Source organism: Dryas octopetala, chromosome 7 (assembly GCF_963921425.1).
Source record: "Dryas octopetala chromosome 7, drDryOcto1.1, whole genome shotgun sequence".
Classification (NCBI taxonomy): domain Eukaryota; kingdom Viridiplantae; phylum Streptophyta; class Magnoliopsida; order Rosales; family Rosaceae; genus Dryas; species Dryas octopetala.
The window spans coordinates 7452437-7474741 of record NC_141372.1 but is presented as its reverse complement, the minus strand read 5'-3'; the positions used below and the strand labels follow the sequence as shown (position 1 = coordinate 7474741).

The window sequence follows — 22305 nt, the reverse complement described above, 5'->3', positions numbered from 1 at the left end:
GAGTGCGAGAAACACAAGAATAACATAGATGGCGAACAAGTACGAGGAGATAAGTTGTCAGACTACTACTGATAAGGCCTTCTTGATAAGGAAGGTAGCTTATATAAGTATGGTACAGACCATCCAAAATTGTGGGTCCCGCTTGGCGCGAGAAGAGAGGCGCCAGACGAAATTTTCACGTTTTTTATTTGTCATTTTCCTAATGGAGAAATATACACGTTTTTTTGTTGTCATTTACCTAATGAAGTAATTTACACGCTTTTTGTTTTATTTTAAAAATCTTGGTTGTATTATTTGGGATTTTTGTACGTTTTTTTCTTTTTTTGCTAGGATATTCAAAGGATATGCCATTCTAAATTGTAGTAAATCAAAACGTTAAATATTAAATTAAAAAAATTAAAAAAATTAAAATCATAAAGTATAAATTATAAACACTCCAAACTTGAAGGATGTAAATTGTAATTTTCCTTAATTTTTACTTACCTTTAGGTTCAGTCCCCTTCACTACAAAGTTGTAGGAGGTTTGGTGGGGAGTACTGCAAAGAAGGCTCTCCCTAACAAAATAACTATTATCAAGTATTCTAATTAAGTGTCTTGTTTATATGAAATTCTTGTACTTTTAGTGATTTATAGGTTATATTTTGCAAGTTCATGATTTGGGATATGGTGCCATATATGTATTTGGCTATGTATACCATATCTCTCTTTGGCAACCTATTCAAGTGGAACCATATAAGTTTATATATATCCTACTCAGATTTTCATATTTTGGCATTTGGCATGTACGTAGTAGAGCCTTTCATTGAAAACTACTTATGAAATAAAGCCTGTGGACAAGCAAAAGCATTATCATCAGTGACGAATTCAAAAATTTTATCTCGGGGGGCCATAGTATAAATGTGAGGGCTGGTCGCAGGCGGGGTGGGGTGGCGGCAGATGGGGCTGGATAAGGGGTTTGAGTTTAAGAAAATGTAAATTGGGGATAAATGGTGAACACCCATCGGGCTCATGTTTGTTTCTAGCTTTACTTAGGTTTTTTTTTTTTTTTAACTTAAAAAAAAAAAAGTGAAAAACATCTCACAATCATTTACATATTTCGTCGAACAGGTTATGAGTGTGCTTGCAAGTAGTCATTCTGGGGGATCAACCCAGCAAGTTTGGCAAGGCTTTTCTAGCGGGGGGTGGTCAGGCAACCACCCTTGTCCCTTTGGTGGATCTGTCCCTAACAATCATTCGAACACTCAGTGTAATTTTTATATATTCACATTTGTAGTTAACCGAATTGGAGATTTTTTCCACATTTGTTGAGGTCTCAAATAATTTAGCGTATGATAAACTTAAATGTGGTTTATTTATAATATATGGAGTGTTCTAAAAAATAATAGAAGAACCATGGCTGGATTGCCTTTATTATGTTTTTGATATATACATATACATATATATTTATATTAGATCTACCATTAAGAAGCATCCAAAGAAAAATGACAAATTAAGAAGCTCCAAATAAGATTAATAAAGTTGTCACAAGATTCATAGTTTGAAATGAAAACTGAAGAAGCAAAAAACAAAATTAAAAAAAAAGAAAAAAAGAAAAAACAAAGACACCAAAAAGTCCTGTGTCTAAATAAAAAACACCAAATATTTAATTGTTATCTTCCTCGGCGTCCTCACTGTCGTCTTCCTCCTCACTCTCTTCCGCCTGATCCTCATTGCTATTGTTGTTGTTGTTGTTGTTGTTGTTCCTAACTAGAAACCCCCCATGAGGGCACGGAACAACGATCCAAGAGTCACCTCCAGGAGCGGTCGGAAATGGCGGAGGAGCTACCGGAGCTGCCGGATGTGGTGGAGCAAGTGGAGGTGTTTGAGCTGGTAGAGCTACCACCACATCGCGACCAGGGCCAACATTGGCTCTCGACATCGGGTACTGATAAATTTTCCCGAACAAAGTCGGGTTGCTCTCTAAAGACCTCCTCAGTGCCGGCATTGTCGATGCCCGAGCTACCACCGGATCTCCATAACGCCGGTACATAGGATGCAATCTATATACATACATTTCAAACCCACATTTATTTATAAAACCAAAAATTAATTCATATATATATATATATATGTCCCAATGGTTGAAATTAATTAATCAAGATCATATTATTTATACCGGAAATTATTGCCCAGGTTTAGGAGCTCCACAGCCTGGGATATGACACCTCCATTGTACTGCTCGAAAGTCCTCAATTCCTCCTCCAGAATGGTCTGTGCTCTGTCGAGATTATTGCTGCGCACATCAATAAATAAATATATATTTAAAATGCGCGACATCAGTGTTCCAACGCTCAACTACAATTAATCTTCAACCCACAAAATACAATGATAGAGAATATTTAAATATATTGTTATGATTCAAAAAAATAATGATAATTAAGGTAGAGATGGTTTGAGGTGTTCGTTACTCGTCCAGGGAGTCCAAAAAGTTATGCCAGCGGATCTCGTAAATGACATTGGTCGAGTGCACGTTGTCATGCACAGTGGTGAAGCCGTTCATGTATTCCTCTGCTTCGTCAAAGGCTCCGTGGATGAAGCATTCCTCAAAATACGCCATATTGAAAAAAAGGCCTGACTCGCGCTCCAAGCTACATATATATAATTAATACAATTAATATTAGACAAATAATATTAAGGTCGTCGATATATATAAATATGCGGAAAAGATTTGAAATTGATTGCTAAAATGCTAAACTCAAATGACAAAGACAATTTCAATCGTACATCAGGTACATGTTAACAGTTGTCAGTTGTTAATGTGGGTGAAATCTAAATATGCTATAGAACTTACGTACGTTAACAACTAACAATTATTTCTCTTACGTAAACGACTGATATCCAAACATTTGGTTTTTAGAAATTTAAACTGGAAAATATATATATATATATATATATATATTACCTGCGAGCAGTCTCTTCAAGATTGTTCCGGTCAAGGTACTGGATCATAGCGTACACAGCATGATGATGTGAAATAGCAGGCATTATTGCAGGAAGAATAGTCCTGTTTTGTTTCCAAAACGCAAAAATGAGTAAAAAATATCACAAAAAATATATAAAAATAGCAGATCTTAAAGGTACCAAAAAAAAACAACAAATATAAGATATCTTTTTAACTATAGCAATTAAAATAAAATAAAATGTTTCGATAAAAAAATTAAAATAAAATGAAAAAAATAAAGGATTTGTGGGGCTTATGGCTCTAGACTCCTCTAGTGCTATATGATTTTGACCCACACTCGACTCTTACCAGCCATACCCGAATGAAAACAGAAAAAAGAACAAACAAATACGATTTAATAAATTATAATGGAAAACCCAAAGGGCCAAAACCCTTTTGTTTTGGGTAAGACTGTAAGAGAATGAAATCATAAACTCATATGGATACATATGGAGAGAGCAGGGAGGACTAGGCAGGCATTTGGAATTGGAAATTAAGGTAATAAGAAAGAGAGCTTATTTTTCTATATAAAAGAGAGCATCACTTTCTGAACCAAAATGAAAAAATATTAGAGATTGGCTCTCACTTGCAAAAAAAAAAACTCTCTGAATTGGTTTTGATATCTGTCTCTCTCCTTCACTCTTGAGCTTCAACTCTCTCACTGTAGTGCGTGTAATGGCCTGGGGAGGCCCCTATTTATTGGAGAGGCCGAGGGGTCCCATGGCCCCAACACACGCTGGTTTGGGTTAATGCAGAAAATGGGCTATTTGGTCATTTTCCCTCAGGCAAATCTATGCTGTCCCAGAAAAGGTTATACAATATCCACAGACTCGGCAGGGGCGTTTGAGAACACGCTCTGCAAAATAGGAAAAGGTGCAGCACTATGGTGAAGGCGCCCTCATTCTCTTTTCATGCACTCTCCCTTGAAAACCATCAGATTATATATCAAATCTGTGCATATATTATATTCAGCATTATGCATATTCTTCTTTTTCTTTTCTTTTTTAATGGGATTGTGCAAATTCTTTTATGATAATTCTAGTATAAAATGAATTTGAATACTACAACTCCTACAATTTAATCATCAAATATGCAGACCACAAGTGAAAAGAATATTGGTCAAACAATTGAAGGAATCATTACACAGTTTTGTGTTCAATAAGTTATAAATGAATTACAAATCATGTCAATTTTACTAGAGCAATACTTTTAAATATTTTAAGAAAAGTCTTGTTCTTGATATTTTCAGTAAAAATTATGTAGTGTATATTTGATTGTTCAAATATTTACACTCGATTCTTGCTGCTAGGTCTGGTGTGAAGTTCACGAATAAGAAGCGCGTGAAGGGACTATATTCATTATAATTATGTTGAATACATAAATATAGTAAGTCGATCGATTATTACTACTAGTTCGTTAAAATGATCATTTAAGTCATTTCAAAGATTCAAAATCTATAAAAGTATGTACGTAATTAATCATATTCATTATTATGCTACATTTAATATTCTAAAGTTATAGAAATACACTTTCAAATAAATGGGCAAGCCGGTTCATAAAGCTATGGAAATACACTTTTGAGGGAACAAGTGGCAAGTCGGTTTAGTAATTTCTCATTTTTCTTTAACTATATTAACTATTAAAACTTAACCAATCTTTACCCATTGATTTTTGTTTCTATTTTTACTTTTTATTGGCAATTTGCAACTTTTAATATAGACGATACTATCGGGTAGTTTATTTTGGGCCGTTTGTATTTTGTAAGATTGTATTTGTTTTTTGGACCTTGAACCCCTAATCTTCCAAACAAAAGTTCGACCGTGAATGAAGTTTTAAGTGTAGTGGGGCCCAATTCAACATTATATTCTAAGTAATTTGACACGTATAAAGTTACAAATTAATGAATTATTATATAAATAAAAAATTATTTTATTTTTATTTAAAGTAAATAGAAACACAAACTACTCACAATATTAAATTTAGAGCAGTTATGTTGTTTTAAAATCTAAAAAAAGACTAATAGGTAAGTTTTCCTTTATCTTAGGGAGAAATAGTGTGAAACAAGTTTATAATGTTACAATCCTTAAACTCTTTAAAATAATTTTGTAAACCTAGAGATTTTTTTACCTTTGTGTTTGCAAATGAAAAAAAAAAAAAAAAAAAAAAAGCTAAAGGAGAATTATTAAGTTTTAAATAAGCAGGTATATATGTTGCTTTTAGAAAATAGGTACCAAGTATAATAGTTGATGTTGCTTTTACTCTTTTAGTAAGATAAAATGAAAAAATAACAAAAAAGAAAAAAGGAAATGAAAAGGGTCCATGTTAGGATGTGTGAGTCTATCCGCAGTGTAACAATGACTCTTTGTTTAACTTTTTTTGGGTAAATATTAAAATAGGTAAATGTTGACAGTTCCAAGTTGTCAATGCTGCTTTTTCTTTGCTGTCAGCAAAGAATATGAGTTGGTGGGAAGTGTGAACGCGAAACAGCCAAGTCCAGGTGCGCAGTGCGCTCTCTGCATGGAAGGCAATACTGGGCCTGGGCCAGGACCACTGCAGCGCGTGAAGGCCCCTGTATTTGACACGTGGAAATGACATCTGTAATTTCCTCAGGAATGAAGTACCATAAATGCATGGCCAGTCACTAAATAAGGCTCGAATTAGTTGCAAAATTGCAAGTTATGCCACTAGGGGGGAGTAAATGCTATATGTCCCAGTCCCACCTCTGATGACCTCATTGTTGACCACCAGATAAGACCTATTAATATATGTGAATTAAACATAGGTGAGAGATATATCTGTAAATTCATATAATTACAAATTATGTAAAACTGTTTCAATTTTTTTAATGCTTAATTATTTTTTACTAAACTTCACAATTAAGCTATCCATGCTTTGACCCCTTATAAAACTATTGGCAATGTGTGTGGCATTGGCAAGTACACAAAGCCACTAGTTGGATAACAACTATTATTGTATTTATGGACCTGCCAAAAGAGAAAGGAAAACTTTCCTTTGGGCGCAATGCATGTGTGGCATGAAATTTATGTTACGATATGCATGAATAAGAAAAAGGTAATTTGGTTGTAGATATTTTTTCTTTTCTTGTATGTTTGAATTTTTTTGAATTTTTTTTCTCAATTTTTTTCTTTTTTGAATTTGTGGGTTTTAATGTCACCTAATCCATTTTGGTTCCTCAAATAAATGCATAGCCTTCTTTTTACATTGAATTTAGAAACAGTGGATACGAGTCATAATTGCAATATCCAGGAAATTGTACCATTCATTGGTCAACGTCTTAGATGGTAAGAAATCCACTATCCTATCCTGTGGTCTAATGTAATATTATATATAAATAATTACTCATCACTACATTTTTAACTTCTAATACCATTATTGTTAATATATAACAATCATGTTAGTTTTATTAATAATCAGGTCACTTTGAGTTGGTACCGATTGGTATTAGCCATCAAAGCAATCCAATGGTTGCTAATTTTTTAATTTTTTCAAAACTCTCTCACGTGTCTCTCTCTCTCTCTCTCATTTTTAAAATTTATCTTCTCTTTCATCACTCTCTTAAACATCCTAAACATCTTCTTGAGCTGGTCTTAGGTGTACGGACACCTGGCTCATAGGAGGTCTGGCTCCACCAGCGCCACGAACTTGGAGAACTCGACGAGTCCGTTGAAGAATGAGTTTGTGGTAGTTGGTTCGCAAAGGAAGAATAATGCTTTAGGTGGTTTTGGTTAATAAAATTAGATGTTAGTACCTATATATTAATGAACTCTATTATATATTGGCAAAAATGAACGTTATAATTTTGACCAACTTACCAAGTTAACATATACGTGAGAAATGTGAGTACACAAAAATATGAATCATGGAATTGTAAGATTTTTTATTGCATATGAGTGTGAGCATGCAAAAATTATTGTATGTGCTTATGATATATAATTGTTCTCTTCTAAAATTTATGAGGGTCAACACTTATGTGTTGGGTCAAATAAAATTTATGTGAAATAAAGATGGTTAATATGGTATGCTACGTGTCTACTTTATTTTAACTTTTTATATGGGTCCCCATTAATTTGTAAGGTCCAACTTTACTAGCTACCTATAGAAAAATTATAGGGTATAACTGATATACTGTCACGTGGTATAACCAATTCAACATATAAAGGTATTACTGGATGATGTGTTTATATTAGTAGAGTATAGTATTAATAACATCCACTCATATTGTAACAAATAAACTGGTTATACCACGTGTCAATATAGCGATTATACAGAATAATTTCTCCTACCTATATATGTTTTATGCTTAAAATTTTGGCTTGTCCAATGGTCAAATTATGGTATATATGACAAAGACTTCTTAAAAGTTTAAAAGCTAGATTTTAAATAGCTTTTGGCACATAGAATTTAATTAATATATATATATATATATGTATATGTAGTGGCCGACTGACCAATTTAAGATGGGCTCACTGGTGCTTTTGTCGTGTTCAAGCTAACCCATTTAATAGTTGGACTATTCCAACTTAATTTAATTATTTTAAATCTTAAACTGGTCATGGTCATCAATCTAAAGCCAATTGGGTTCATGTCGGGTCTTATATCAGCTGTCCCAATTGTCCTTTAACTAATAGTGTTTAATTAAGAAAATACACTTTAAGTGAGGTTTGATCCTAGATTCTTTTAGAACCTAACAACACCAACTCAATGTCACTTATATTATAAAATTTTAATTGTCAAAATATGAATTAAATATATTAAATATAAATATTAAACCTAATACTTAAATGATGAAACCAAAAAAACTCAATTAGCTAAAAATATATGAGCTAAACCAATACTTAAATGAAAGAAACTCAATTAAGTTTATTTTTTAAAGTTTTTTAAAATTTTTTTGATTAATTTTTATTTTTAAGATTAAAAAAATAACTCATTTTTACTCTTAAGTCAAAGTGATTAATGAGATTGTTTTAGGTTTCTTACTTCATTAACATGGCAAAGGCTAGAAGGCCTCTATGGCTCTATACTTGTTATATTAAATGTATTTAATTAAGAATTTTTTTGTGAAGTCGTTGGCAGTTGGCCGCTGCCATATTAGCCGTCTAGCATTACCACAGCAGCACCCTAATTATGGAGTGCTGCCACAGTGACAAATCTCCAAACAAAGCATGAGGTAAAAGATTCACAAACGTTTTTTATGCGGCGAAATAAATAAACTCCCAAATGTTCAATCAATAAAAAATCCGTTGTCTCAAAGACTCAAACTAATAATTGGTCACTTTTTCGATAAATAATAATTGGAGTCGCTTTCAATTTAAAACTTCATTAAGCAACGTTATTGAATGGTGAATTCCAATTTCCAACCCATCACGAAATGCATGACAATGACATTCTATAATCAGAAGTGGATCCATTATTATTTGGAACAAATCTATCAGAAGTGACATATATGTTGAATAGTTCAAGAATGTTCTAAATCTTTATTGAGTCGACACATGCATTTATTGAGATTTATATTTTTTATTGAAAGTTTTAATTTAATAAAAAATATTCCTCAGGAGGGTCCTAAATTCCTATTTAACAATAAATTCAAGGATGCTCTAAATCTTTGCTGGGTCGAAAGATTTATTGGGTGGAATTTATATTTTATGGTAGTGATAATGTCATTTCAATTTTTTCATACACCTTGTTACGGGATTGTTATATAAAATAAGTTTAAAATTAGAAGTGTCAAACATGCAGGACATATTAATCGACTTGACTTATTTAATAATTGTATCATGTTTGTGCCGACTTATAAGTTTAATATACTTAGACCCAACATGACTCATGACATATTTGTACTCTTGTTATGCAATGGGTTGAACCCACGAGCCCTTTTTATCTTTTAAATATATATATATTTTAAAAGTTATCTTATGTAACTTTTTTCTTCTTGTAATTAATATGAAATTGTTTAAAAGAAAACTTTAATTTTCTTGTTAATTTTTTTTTTATTTTTAAATGTTGACCCATTTTGAATTCGTGCTTATGCCAATTGATTTGGAAAGGAAATAATTTGCATTGACCGATTGATTGACACTTTCATCCATAGTGAAAACTGAAAATCAATATCCAAATAAGAGAATTCATATTTTTGTACAATGGATAATTAAGGTTGAAATAACTTATTTAAATTCTAACCTTTTTCACCAATCTCCTCACCACTTAAGCTAATATAGGCTAGCTTCACAATAGTGGAATTTCATATTATACCAAGCATACTCACCAACTCAAATTTTAACCAATCCAACATGATAATAAATCTATCCAATTCAATGTACGCCAAACGAGGGCAAGTGTCTACGAATATGAAACAATATTTGGTGTGAATCCAATGGGCTTCAATGATTTCATTATTACATATACACAAGGAGTAAAATTTTGAAATTTTCGGCGAAATTTCGCCGAAAATTTCGTTTTTTAAGGGTATGGAAATTTTAACACTATACCAAATTAATTTCGAAAAATTTCGCCGAAATTTCGCCGAAATTTTCCGAAATCCTCGAAATTTCGGCGAAATTTTCGAGTCACGGGGTGGGAGGCGCGGGTTCTGGGCGAGTGAGGAGGCGCGAGGCTAGCTGGGCAAGGAGGGAGGAGGTGAGCGATGGGCGCGGACGGTGGATCTGTGCGAGGTGAGGAGCGGCGCGAGGTGAGGAGCGGCGCGAGGCTGGCTGAGCGCGGACGGTGGATCTGTGCGAGGTGAGGAGCGGCGCGAGGCTGGCTGAGGAAGGAGCAGGCGCAGGCGGCGCGGGAGGAGGGCGCAGATCTGGTGGCTGGGGAAGGACTGAAGGAAGGGAAGACCAGTGGGGGAAGAAGAGGAAAAGAAAAGAAAAAAAAGAGGAAGGGCACGGGGGAAGAAGAAGAAAAGGGAGAAAAAGAAAAGAAGAGAAAAGAAAGGAAAAAGAAAAAAAAAAGAAAAGAAAAAAAAAGAAGAGGAAGGGCACGGGGGAAGAAGAGGAAAAGGGAGAAAAAGAAAAGAAGAGAAAAGAAAGAAAAAGGAAAAAAAAAAAGAAAAAAAAAAAGAGAAAAGAAAAAAAAAAAGAGAAAAGAAAAAAAAAAGAAAAGAAAAGGAAAGAAAAAAAAGAAGAGAAAAAAGGAAAGAATTAATTTTTTTTTAAGGTAGATTGAGATTTGGAGTTTTTAGACAATTGGAAAGAAAAAAAAAGGTTTGAGATTTTATTTGGGGTTTGATCTGGTCATTTTTGTGTTTCGTTTAGTTATAAACATAAATTATGAAAAAGAAATTTATCCCCTTATCATGAAGTTTCATTTTCTTAATGGTTTTCCAATTTTGATAATTTGTAAAATTAAAATTTTAAGTAAATAGTTCTCGCCGCTGCTGCTATCGGATTGGTTCTATTTTAACCCAATTCGGCTTAATTTAACTATCGAAGACCATTTCCAAGTCCCTTTGAGCAAGCTTGCTACTTTTCGTTGCCACATTAGTGATTTATTCGTGTAATTTTATTATGTAATTATTAATTAGTGAAGTATTTTTTTAACAGTATTGTCTCCGGCGCACATTATATTCATCATATATCACATGAAATCTACTATATTATTTGATTTCTTCAATGTTTTTTATCAATGTAGTAGATAATATGTTAAATAAACATATGGTCAAGTTTCATTCAAAATTTCCATATTTTGATAGCAATTTTCGACGTTTTTGTCTAATTTTATCGAAATCGAAATGTTAATCGAAATTTCCGCGAAAATTTCCGTCGAAATTTCCATCGAAAATTTCCTCGAAACCGAAATTTTACTCCTTACATATACAAGGTATTTACAGAATACATGATAATCCTAGCACTATACAAATATGATCCTTGGATAGCGCGCTAGTATACTTGGAGAGCAAGTTACAAGATAACTTAACCAATAAAAGATAATAAGGAATATGCTAGGAATCTCGTGATGTGCCATTAACATTTAGCCCAACTAGATTGTTCGAGTCACTATCCGCTTTAAACACGTACATGGACTGCAGTAGACTTCTTTTTTATCCTAATTAAGTCATATAAAGTCATGCATGCAATGACCCAATGAAACTTACATGACTAACCCATCAGACATGTACATGTACTTATCTATATACTTTTTTTAAAAGTGTGCAATATTCACAGTTAGACCTGACAAACGGGTCGTGTTTTGCGAGTTCGGATCAAACCCGACATGACCTGTTCGTGTTAACGGGTGAACCTGACACGGCCTGTTAATCTACGGGTGACAAAAACTCTAACCCAAACACGATCCAAAAAATAATGAGTATACACGACCCAACCCATTAGAAATCATTTAAATTAATAATAAAAAATATATATCACTGATTCATAGTTATCCTTCCCCCCTCGATCCGGCCTCCTCCCTCCTCGCCACCCCCAATTCCCCCATTCTCCCCCCTCCGACGATCCCCCCTCCCTCCCCCTCCTAACAATTCGCTCTCCTCTCCCGTAGGCTGTAGCCCCCACCCCAAGCTCCCAACTCCTTCCCCCAGCTTAAACCCCGCGTGCTCCGTGCGCTCAGCGTTGCGTGCCCAGCCCCTCCCGCACCTAGCCCCATGAGCCCAGGCAGGGAGAGAGAGAGAGAAAGAACACATAGAGCTAGAGAGAGATAGAACATATAGAGAGAGAGAGCACAAAGAGGAAATCAAGAAACTAAAAAAGGAGAGAGAGAGAGAGAAGAACGACTATGATTAGTGAAGTGAATGAAATTAGGTTTGGTTATGGACTTAGGTTTCTTAATATAATTACTAAAATGTCTTTCTCTTAACGGGTGAAACGAGTAACCTGCGAATTGACCAAACTCAACCCGTTATCTTAACGGGTCACTAACGGATGACACTCATATCAACCCGACCCAATAAGCTTGAACCCGAACCCATAAATTTGCATGTCGTGTTAATAGGTCGTGTATGTTTTTCAAGTCTATTCACAGCCATGAACCTTAGAATATCTCTAGTGAGGATACCCAAATTTTGTACCAAAACCAAAACTTTTGGTATTTGGTGCATGTCAATAAATAGTAAGACCTAATTTGATTTTGGCTTTAGTGGGGGGACCAAAATATACATTTGGGCCCAAATTTTCCATTGGAGATGGTCGTACCCAAATTTGAGTGTCACTTTTTTTTTTTTTTTTTTTTTTTTTTTTTCACTCAATTTGGTATTTTGCAATGTTGAAATTAATAAAAACTTGTTAAATATTCACATATAATATCTTCAACCCATTTGTGTGTTTAATCATAAAATGCACACAATATAATTAATACCCAAAAACAACCATATTTAAAATTTCACATTTAACACATTAAAAAAAATAAAGAATGAAGAAGAAGAAAACACCAATTAATATGTTTGGTAATGACGTCAACTATTTTGTTGGATAGTGGCACGAGACTCATGCATGTGTATCGCTAACTTTTTGTTCCCACCTGTTACCGTTTCTCATAGGGGTGGGTAGCGGTTGACTTGGGCTCAACTCGCCACCGCCCGCACAACCATCGGTCGGAGCCAGTTTAGGTTATTTGGAATGGCGGTCGGAGTGGTTGGAGTTCGATTTAAGCCGACAAGGCTTCTCTTTCTCTCTCTTTCGCAGAAAAAATGGCAGCCACTACCACTTTATCTCTCTCTCTCTCTCTCTCTCTCGCTTGGGTCTTTGTCTATCTTTCTCTCGCTTGGGTCTTTTTATGTCTCTCTTGCCTGGGTCTCTATCATACTCTTTCTCTCTTGGATCGGCTCGAGTGCCGACAGTCGGTGGAAGACGAAACCCGAAATCGAGCCAGCGTTTATCAGGTTGGGTCGGCTTCAGATTTTTGGTTGGCGGGTTGGTCGGAAACCATACATTGATATCAACTCGACCCGATAGCCTCGAACCCGAACCCGAACCCGAACCCGTAAATTTGTGTATCATTTCGTGTCATATTAACAGGCTGTGTGTGTTTTTGTCAGGTCTATCCACTAAGGATGCTCTTATTTCTTCAACCCATTTGTGTGTTTAACTGGACGAAAAATAATTAATACCTAGAAACAACCATATTCACAATTTCGCATTTAACACATTGAAGAAAAATAAATAACAAATGAGAATAAAACATTAATTAATATGTTCGAGAGTAGCATAAGCTATTTTGTCGGATAGTGGCATAAGAACCATGCATGTGCAATGCTAGCTTTTTGCACCCACCTGCTGCCATTTCTCACTTTTCACTTGGGTAAGCTTCACGGTTTTAGGCTTGTCTCAAAGCTGGGCGCATATTTGGGTTTGCAGTTGGGTTCTCCAATGAAAATGGGTCTACTTGCTCAGACCTATTGGACTAGGTTTTTTTTTCAAAAAAAGGCGTTAGGTCCTTTATTTGATTTGGGTCTTCATGGTTGATGCTATTATTTGAACCGGCCATTTGTGTGCTTAATCATAAAATAAACCCAAAATAATTATTACCAAAAAAAGAACAACAAAGACGGAAACACCAATTAATACGTTTGGTAGTAGGGTTAGCTATTTTGTTGAATAGCGGCATGAAACCCACGCATGCGCAATACCAACTTTTTGTCTCCATCTGTAGCCGTTTCTCACTCTTCACGTGGGCCAACCTTCGATCTAGAGATTGATGGGTTGTTGGCTAAGAGAGTGAGAGAGAGGTCGTCGGTGGTGGGAAGGGCCACCAGCACGCGGTGGGGTGGGGGTGGCTGCCTAGGTTGGGTGTTCATAATTTTTTAATTTTTTTAAATTCCTTTGGTTTATCATTAAAGGTATAATATGAACTTTTAGGAAAATATTTTAAGAGGGAATCTACGGTCAAGAAAACATTTTTGGAAGAAAATTTTATTTATGTATAATTGTAATACTGTCACGCGGTATAACTAATGCACGTATTATAATATGAGTAAATGTTAGTAATATTGTACCTTAAAAGTATAAATGTGTTTTCCACACATATTATATTATGTAGATTGACTACACCTACCACATGACGGTGCTACGATATGCAAAATAAATTATTATTTTTTTCAGTCTAGGAATAATTTTTGAAAAAGATCCAAAATAGAAGCACTCAATATTAACAAAATTCCCCTTGAAATCTTAGCTTGTAAGTAGAAGGGGGGAGCCAGACCCAAAAACAAAAAGCAGAACGCGGGGAGTGACCAACACTCTCTCCAAACGAGCGCGGGGACTTGACAGGACCTCAACCGTCATTGTCTTCTTTTGACAAAGCTCAGACAGCTGTCAGGACAAAAGCTTTCCTAAGTAGGGCCCAGAGACACTTGTCTCACATGGAAGACGCATATCGATCTGCACTTGTAGTTATTAGATAAGCAGACTGACTTATACCTCGTAGGTGCCGCCTCATTATATATAATCTCTCTCTGCTTTGCCTTTCAGTCCCATTAGCATTTACCAGCAGCAGCATATAGGAAATAGAGCTCTCTGAGAGTGAGAGTGAGAGAGAGAGAGAGAGAGAGAGAGGGAGAGAGCGTGGGAGTGAGTTCAGTGCTCTGTTCCATCACTGGCTCTGTTTTCTTCTCTGTTTTGCAGGTAATCTCACCTTTACCTATCAAAAGGGTAGCTTTTGCTTTCATTTTCTGCGTGCTTTTCCAGTCCACCTTCTTTATGATACCATCTTGAATTTTTACTGGGTTATGGCTACTTTACTGTTTTCTATCCCAGACGAGAACCCTAATTTTCTCTGACATGGGTTGCAAAACTCTTGATTTCAGGCCTATTTCCTGCAAAATTTGAATGTTCATGAATATCTTGATGAAAAATAATTTTTGGGTTATCATCATAGATCATTTTTCTATATCCAATTTTATTAAAGGAACCATTTATGTTTTATTAGCCAAAATATTTTATGTCTTATGTGATTTTAGTGCATCTCAGTCTATTATGGTTGAAGTGGATCTCCTGTCTCTTTCAATGAACTGTCAATTTCATGGAGATTTCTTGAGAGAGAAAGAATCTTTGTTTAAGATTGGTCCTGATGAACCATCTAGCCTGAACCATTACTATTTTTTTCTCAATTTTTTCCTGGTTATATAATCTTTTTTCTTTTTGGGTCATAAAATAATATTTTTCCTTGAAACAAGCAGGGTCTTCTGTTGTCTGCATGTTCTTCTTTGTATTTTTTTTGGAAGATTCTTTCTTTTTTATTTTTCTGCTTTTATTGACATTTGTTCATATGCAGGTTTAGAGATAAGAACAAGCGGTTCTAATGACGTCTTCACTCAGTAGGGACCTCATCTTCTTGATCTTGCAGTTACTTGAAGAGGAAAAGTTCAAAGACACACTTCATAAGTAATTTACTAACCCCAACTCTGTCTTTCTCCTTGAATATGCTATGCAGCTCATACTTTTACTTGAAATTTCATTTTCTGAATCCTTTAACAGGCTTGAGCAAGAATCAGGGTTGTTCTTCAACATGAAATACTTCGAGGAATTGGTGCAAGCTGGGAACTGGGATGAGGTCGAGCGGTATCTTTTGAGTTTCACTAAAGTGGAAGACAATCGGTATTCGATGAAGATCTTTTTTGAAATTCGTAAGCAGAAGTACCTGGAGGCATTAGATAAGTAAGCATTTGATTCATTAAATGTACCCTTTTTATGCAGCTCCACTGCTTCTTTTTTTATTTTGAATTTCGTATAATATTGTATCTTGTTTAAACAATTGAAATGAATCAGCCATGATCGAGCGAAAGCAGTAGATATCCTAGTGAAGGATCTGAAAATTTTCGCGAAGTTTAACGAAGATTTGTATAAGGAAATTACTGAGCTCATCACATTAGAGAATTTTAGGTAAGTGTTTGAAACAAATTTTGCGAGCTTCAAGTTGATTGTAGTGTTATTCTCAACTGGCATTGTGAATGTATTTGGGGTTATGCAGGCAAAATGTTCAACTCGCTAATTATAGAGATACAAAGACTGCAAGAAATATTATGTGCACTGAACTGAAGAAGCTTATTGAGGCCAATCCTCTTTTCCGCGAAAAAATACAGTTCCCTAACTTAAGAAATTCAAGGTTACGGATGCTCATCAACCAAAGGTAAAATAGTAATATTCCATAAAACGAATAAGAAAAATTTCCTCCTAGTTACTGAATTTGGTTTTTTCATCTTTTACTTTAGTGTTCTTCTTTATGTTGCAACTGAACTGATTTTAGAATGAATATGACAGCTTAAACTGGCAGCATTCACTTTGTCCAAATCCTAGACAGAATCCTGATATAAGAACCCTGTTTCTGGATCACACTTGTAGAAATTCCAATGATTCATTCGCTCAATTAGCAAACAATCAGCTGATGGGTTCCGTACAAAAATCTGATGGCTTTGTTCCCATGGGTGCCAATGTGGTACTACCCAAAAATCACTCGATCTTTAATTTTGCTTTGGAGTGCTGTATTTTTATAAATGTTCAATTATTCGTACTTATTATTTAAGCTTTTCCAATCAGCCCTTCCAACCTGCACCAGCACCAGTTCACGCTCCTTTGACCACATGGATGCCTATTCCCTCACCTGTAAATCATGCAGCAGTTTCTGGAGGAGGTATTGGTTTTGCTAGTCCAACAAATCCAGGTAGTTTTATATTCCTAAGTGATTTTCTCTAGAGCTCTGAGTAAAGGAAATACATATTATGTTGTGCTTTTTGGAGCATGGATAAGCTTGGATTGTCATTTCTGATTATATTCTATTGCCTGGTATAGCTGCATTGTTGAAGGGTCCTGGGGATACTGATGATTTTCTCAAAATGCGGTTCTCTGGGGTTTCAGATGGGGTAAGCTTAAGTCTGATTACATAATGAGCACACAATTTGAACTTGGCCTAGAGTTATTTATACGCACTGTAGGTTATGGTGCCAGGGATTAATCTAGGTCAAAGTCATAGTACAGCAGTTAATGGAACAGAATTCCCGAGGACTGTTTCTCGGACATTGAATGAGGGGTCAGCTCCCAGAAGCATGGACTTCCATCCTATTCAGCAGACACTACTTCTAGGTTGGTTTCTGTGAGCTTTCCTTTAGTGATGGCATATAAGATGATTACTTTTTAGAATACACTTATCTGTTTAAATCCTAAGTTGATATGTGTTTCCTGTACCAGTCGGAACTAGTGTGGGGGATATAAGTTTGTGGGAAGTTAGTTCTCGGGAGAAGTTGGTATCAAGAAATTTTCAGTTATGGGATATTGGAGCGTGTTCAATGATACTAAAGGTATGTTCCCTTATCAACCAAGTTATAATTTAGAGCCAGATCACATTTTATGTCACTGGAATCATCGGAGTTTCTAATTGTTTATGATGAAACTCAGGCAACTCTAATAAAGGATTCAAGTGTCTCAGTTAAGCGTATATCATGGAGCCCTGATGGTTCTGTATTTGGTAAGTTTGAATATATAGGTTTGGATGACAACTTTTGTGGAATGGGTTAAACAAAATTGTTCTTTCAAACACAGGAGTTGCATATTCTAAACACATGATGCAATTATATACTTATTCTGGTGGGAATGACATTCGCCAACATTTGGAGGTAGATTCTGCTATTTTCTACAGTTGCAGCATTTTTAAGTTTGAAATTTTCTTTTTCTAATGCTTTTATCAACTTCTAGATTGAAGCTCATGTTGGTAGTGTGAATGATCTGGCGTTCTGCAACCCGACTAAGCAACTCTATATTATAACTTGCGGTGATGATAATACCATTAAGGTTTGTTATGAAATAGTGGTTATATAGTTAGTCGTACAAAACATGATAACTTATATACTAATTCTGTGATTTATAGGTGTGGGATGTGGCTACTGGGTCAAAGTTGTATACTTTTTTAGGTCATGAGGCTCCCGTTCATTCTGTGTGCCCCCATAACAAGGAAAATGTCCATGTGAGGACTTCACTTGAAATTATTTTTGGTTGATTAGTCCTTTTTCATTTGCCTTCCATGGATGATGTGGTCTCAGTTTGTTTAAAGTTCTGCTTATGCTTTTGTCTCAGTTTGTCTTTTCTACATCAGTAGATGGAAGAATAAAAGCATGGTTATATGATTCATTTGGATCTAGGGTTGATTATGATGCTCCTGGCCGCTCATGCTCAACAATGGTCTATAGTGCGGATGGTAAAAGGTCGGTCTATTAACCCATTCTAATGTTTTTGCGACCTATGCCTATATTTTGGGGAACATGAAAATTCATTGTTTACAGTAAACACAATGCAGGCTTTTTTCTTGTGGGACAAGCCAAGATGGGGAATCCCATGTTGTTGAATGGAATGAAAATGAAGGTACAGTGAAGAGGAATTACATAGGATTTCAAAAACATTCTTTGGGTGTAGTTCAATTCGACACATGCAAGAATAAGTTTTTGGCTGTTGGCGATGACTATGCAATCAAAGTTTGGGATATGGATGTTAACAATCTTTTGATTACTATTGATGCTGAAGGAGGCCTACCAGTAAGTTTCCCTTGAAGTGTTCATAAATTATGTATGCTTCTGTTCAACTTAGCCTGTGGCTGTATTTATACATTAACTTCTCCATTTTTAGGCAACTCCTCGTATCCGCTTCAACAAGGAGGGCTCGTTATTGGCTGTTTCTGCAAATAACAATAGAATCAAAATTTTAGCTTCGATGGATGGCCTTCGGTTGATGCGCACTTATGAGAGTCACTCGCTTATTGCCTCCAGATATGCAACTGAGACTGTGACAAAGGTCGGCTTTGCAAATATTCTATTAATGCCCTGAATAGAAGAATCTTTACCTCTATTTTTTAAGCTTTGTGCAAGAAGCACACTTCCAAGTATTGCAAGTGCATTTGATGGTGCTCGCTAATCATGTTTTCCTAGTGCAATTTTGTATCATGTGCAAATTTTTTGCTTCATCCTGCTCAATTCTGCATAATTTGTAATTGCACCAATCCCTCTATTTCTCCTTCAATTCATTTTGGGTGTTAGTGATTTTACTTCATGTAGTCAAGAGTAAATTGAGTAATGCTTGGCAGAATGGTAGCAGCAGAAACCTGGAGGAAGTGAAACCAAGATTACCTGAAGAAGTCAACACACCAATCTGGAAGCTCACTGAGATCAGTGAAACTGCTCGGCTTCAGACATTGAGGCTCTCGGCTATGGTTAAAACAGACAAGGTTGGATTTCTTCTCTAATATCCTTTAGCATCAGGGATACTCAATTATTGTTCATAGATAAGTGGGTGTTAGTGTAGTACTTCTGCCTATGAATGCTATGTCTCAGTGATTTTGCACTTCTGCCTCTGCACACCATATTTTTTTCATGCCTTACTGATTTTTCCACAAAGAAAGAAATGTTCTTTTCTATTGCCAGTAAAAAAAAAAAAAGTTCCTCATTGGCTTCTCCTGTTACTGTTACAGATCTCAAGGTTGATTTACACTAATTCAGGTAATGCCATTCTGGCATTAGCATCAAGTGGCATTCATCTACTGTGGAGGTGGCCTCGGGGTGAACATAATATGGTTGGCAAGGTATGAGGTCTCCATATTTACTCCAATGCTGTTGCTCACTTAAAGGAAGTTGATGATAGTAACATTCCCACTCTTAATCTGAATCCTTTATTTTTCTTTGATTAAAATCTAAAAAGATGCTTATGGCTACACAATGTTTATCATCTAGGCAACAACCAAGGTTACTCCACAGTTAGTGCAACCACCTTCAGGCATTCTAATGACCAATGATCTTACTGGTGCTAAACCTGAAGATGCAGTACCCTGCTTTGCTTTGTCTAAGAATGATTCGTACGTCATGTCAGTCTCCGGAGGGAAGATATCTTTGTTCAATATGATGACATTCAAGGTTAATTTTTAATCTCAACAGAACTTGGTTGTGGTTAAGTTTCTTATGTTTTAAACATGCTATCTTGAGAAAACATGACCTTTTTGGTCACGTACTAATGCTGCAGCCAATAAAACCACCTACTTGGTCTTAGAACAGTTCATTTGTTTTAACTACAGACGATGACGACTTTCATGTGTCCACCACCTGTGGTAACATGTCTTGCTTTCCACCCTGAAGATAATAACATAATTGCTGTTGGCATGGATGATTTCAAAATTCACATATACAATGTCCGTGTAGACGAGGTATGTTGTTTGTAGTACGGTGCTCAGATTATTGAATTCACACTCATTGAAAAGATATATATCTAGGTGGTCATTTTTTTCTGTTACTAGGTTAAAACCAAGCTTAAGGGTCACTCTAAGCGAGTCACAGGTCTTGCCTTCTCCAATGTTCTGAATGCACTTGTTTCTTCTGGAGCAGATGCTCAGGTTAGGATTTCATCCTCAACAATTGGAAAAATAATCTTTCTACTAGTTCCTAAATTTGTCTAGGCCTCTCACGTCTTCAATGTGCTTAGTAATTTATAGATATATGATAGATTTTGGTGTTTTCTTTTCCCAGATTATTGTGTGGAACTCTGACAAGTGGGACAGGCTGAAGAGCAGTTCCTTGCAGATTCCGGCTGGGAGGACACCTGCAGAAAAGTTTGAAACTCGGCTTCAGTACCACAAGGATCAGATGCACTTCCTCGTTGTTCACGAGACTCAACTTGCCATATACGAAACGTCAAGACTTGAATGTCAAAAGCAGGTACTTTCATTTCCATGTGTACTCTGTGACCAAAACAAGTATGCTCCTTTTCTAGTGGACCTAGCTCTTGAACAATTGTTTCTTACCTCCCTAGTGATTTGATTTTTTATTTTTTTTAAAATCACATCATCGTATGGAGGGGCACTTTGCTTGTCACCAACAAATTTAACAAGTCAGTAAATTCACAAGAGCACTCTTCGCATTATGATATTGTGCACTGCAATATGTGACATGCTTGCAAATAATGGCAAGAATGTATAAACAGTCATGAAGAAATTGATTCAGCTAGCCTCTCTTTTTCCAAAATACTACATATGGTTTCTATTTCATGTTTCAGTGGGTTGTGGGAGAATCTTCGCCACCAATCTCCTATGCAACATTCTCTTGTGATAGCCAGTTAGTGTATGCCAGCTTCATGGATGGAACCATGCGCGTGTTTGGTGCACCAAATCTTCAATTGCAATGCCAGATTAACCCTAATGCTTATCTTCGACCCAATGTCAGGTGATTAGCAATTTTAAATTTTGCATTTTATTCCATATACCAACTTTAACAACTAGATTATTTGCTCTGGTACAGTAAAAACTGTTATGACTGCGAATGAGTATATATATATAGTCCTTAATTAATCTTCTTTTCTATTTGATTGTTGATGCAGTGGTGCAATATACCCACTAGTTATAGCTGCACATCCACAAGACCCAAACCAGTTTGCTGTGGGACTAACAGATGGTGGGGTTGTTATCTTTGAGCCACTTGAATCTGAAGACAAATGGGGTGTGCCTCCACCTGTTGACAATGGGTTACCAAGTTGCATCCATGCTTCAACTCAAGTCAATGCCAGAGCTGATGAGGCCTAGTTGGGAATTGGGACTCTAATAGTATTATAAACTTCTTTTCTTTTTGTTAGTTTTATAAGGTCAAGTTGGGACTTTTAAATTCCTAGGCTGGTCCAATATGAATGTAATTTGTGCCCATTCTTGTTATGTTACTATGAGACTTTTCAATAATTCTTAATTAGGGGTTGGAAACTCTTTTTCTTTTCTCTTTTTAAGATGATTCTATGCAGCTCCTATGATTTAGGAGGCCTTGAACAAGATTAATAGTTAAGGTTTACCTATATTATGTAGAATTAGGTTTTATAACTTAAATATAAGAGGTTCGCTTTTAATTCTTAGGAAAGTAGAGGTCGTTGTGAGTGTCTACCTTAGAAAACAAGTTCATGTTGTTCCAAATCCTATAAAAGAGGTCTTTTTTCTTCATTGGACCAGTGGACTAAAATTCCTAAAAGAGACCTTATGTTTTGCCAAGCCCTATGCGGACCCTCAAGGTCGGCCACAATTCTATGAAAACCCTAAAATTCACTTTGGACACAACAATTATCTTAAAGACAATGTTTTCCCTTACAAAATGACTTAAAATTTCTCGGCCGTTATTAGTAAATAGCATTTATCTTTATACCTAAGGCTTGACATCTCTCGATCTCCTTAGTGTAACCAAAAGAAAAGAAATAAGAACATATTTGTTAAAAAAGAAAAAACATGAAGCATACATTCTAAGGTCCATTGACTTTAGATATCAAATTATAATGTTTTTTCATTTCAACTACTAAAACATTTATGTCATTTCACTTTAGGTAATAAATTTCAGTTTAGGTACCAACTTTAAAAAATAT

General features: G+C 35.6%; 1 protein-coding gene across 1 annotated transcript; it reads left to right on the top strand.

Moving 5' to 3' along the window:
* The first annotated feature begins 14448 nt into the window (after positions 1 to 14448).
* Positions 14449 to 21629, top strand: LOC147279201 (protein TPR3-like). The gene is made up of 25 exons (XM_086251956.1): positions 14449 to 14571; positions 15221 to 15330; positions 15424 to 15603; positions 15715 to 15828; positions 15917 to 16075; positions 16207 to 16381; positions 16483 to 16606; positions 16735 to 16805; positions 16878 to 17025; positions 17131 to 17240; positions 17338 to 17407; positions 17482 to 17555; positions 17635 to 17730; positions 17807 to 17902; positions 18013 to 18140; positions 18233 to 18467; positions 18559 to 18723; positions 19013 to 19153; positions 19397 to 19507; positions 19656 to 19835; positions 19994 to 20122; positions 20213 to 20308; positions 20442 to 20630; positions 20968 to 21134; positions 21289 to 21629. Exons 2-25 carry the CDS (start codon positions 15248 to 15250, stop codon positions 21488 to 21490), a joined length of 3243 nt encoding a protein of 1080 aa, XP_086108082.1. The 5' UTR covers positions 14449 to 14571; positions 15221 to 15247; the 3' UTR covers positions 21491 to 21629.
* The last annotated feature ends 676 nt before the right edge of the window (positions 21630 to 22305 follow it).

Excerpts from the sequence above, each read along its gene's own strand:
- LOC147279201 (XM_086251956.1), top strand. The coding sequence starts at position 15,248 with ATGACGTCTTCACTCAGTAGGGACCTCATCTTCTTGATCTTGCAGTTA. Across the intron at positions 16,806-16,877 it reads TCTCTGGGGTTTCAGATGGG|GTTATGGTGCCAGGGATTAA; the intron begins GTAAGCTTAAGT and ends TACGCACTGTAG. Across the intron at positions 18,141-18,232 it reads TATAGTGCGGATGGTAAAAG|GCTTTTTTCTTGTGGGACAA; the intron begins GTCGGTCTATTA and ends AACACAATGCAG.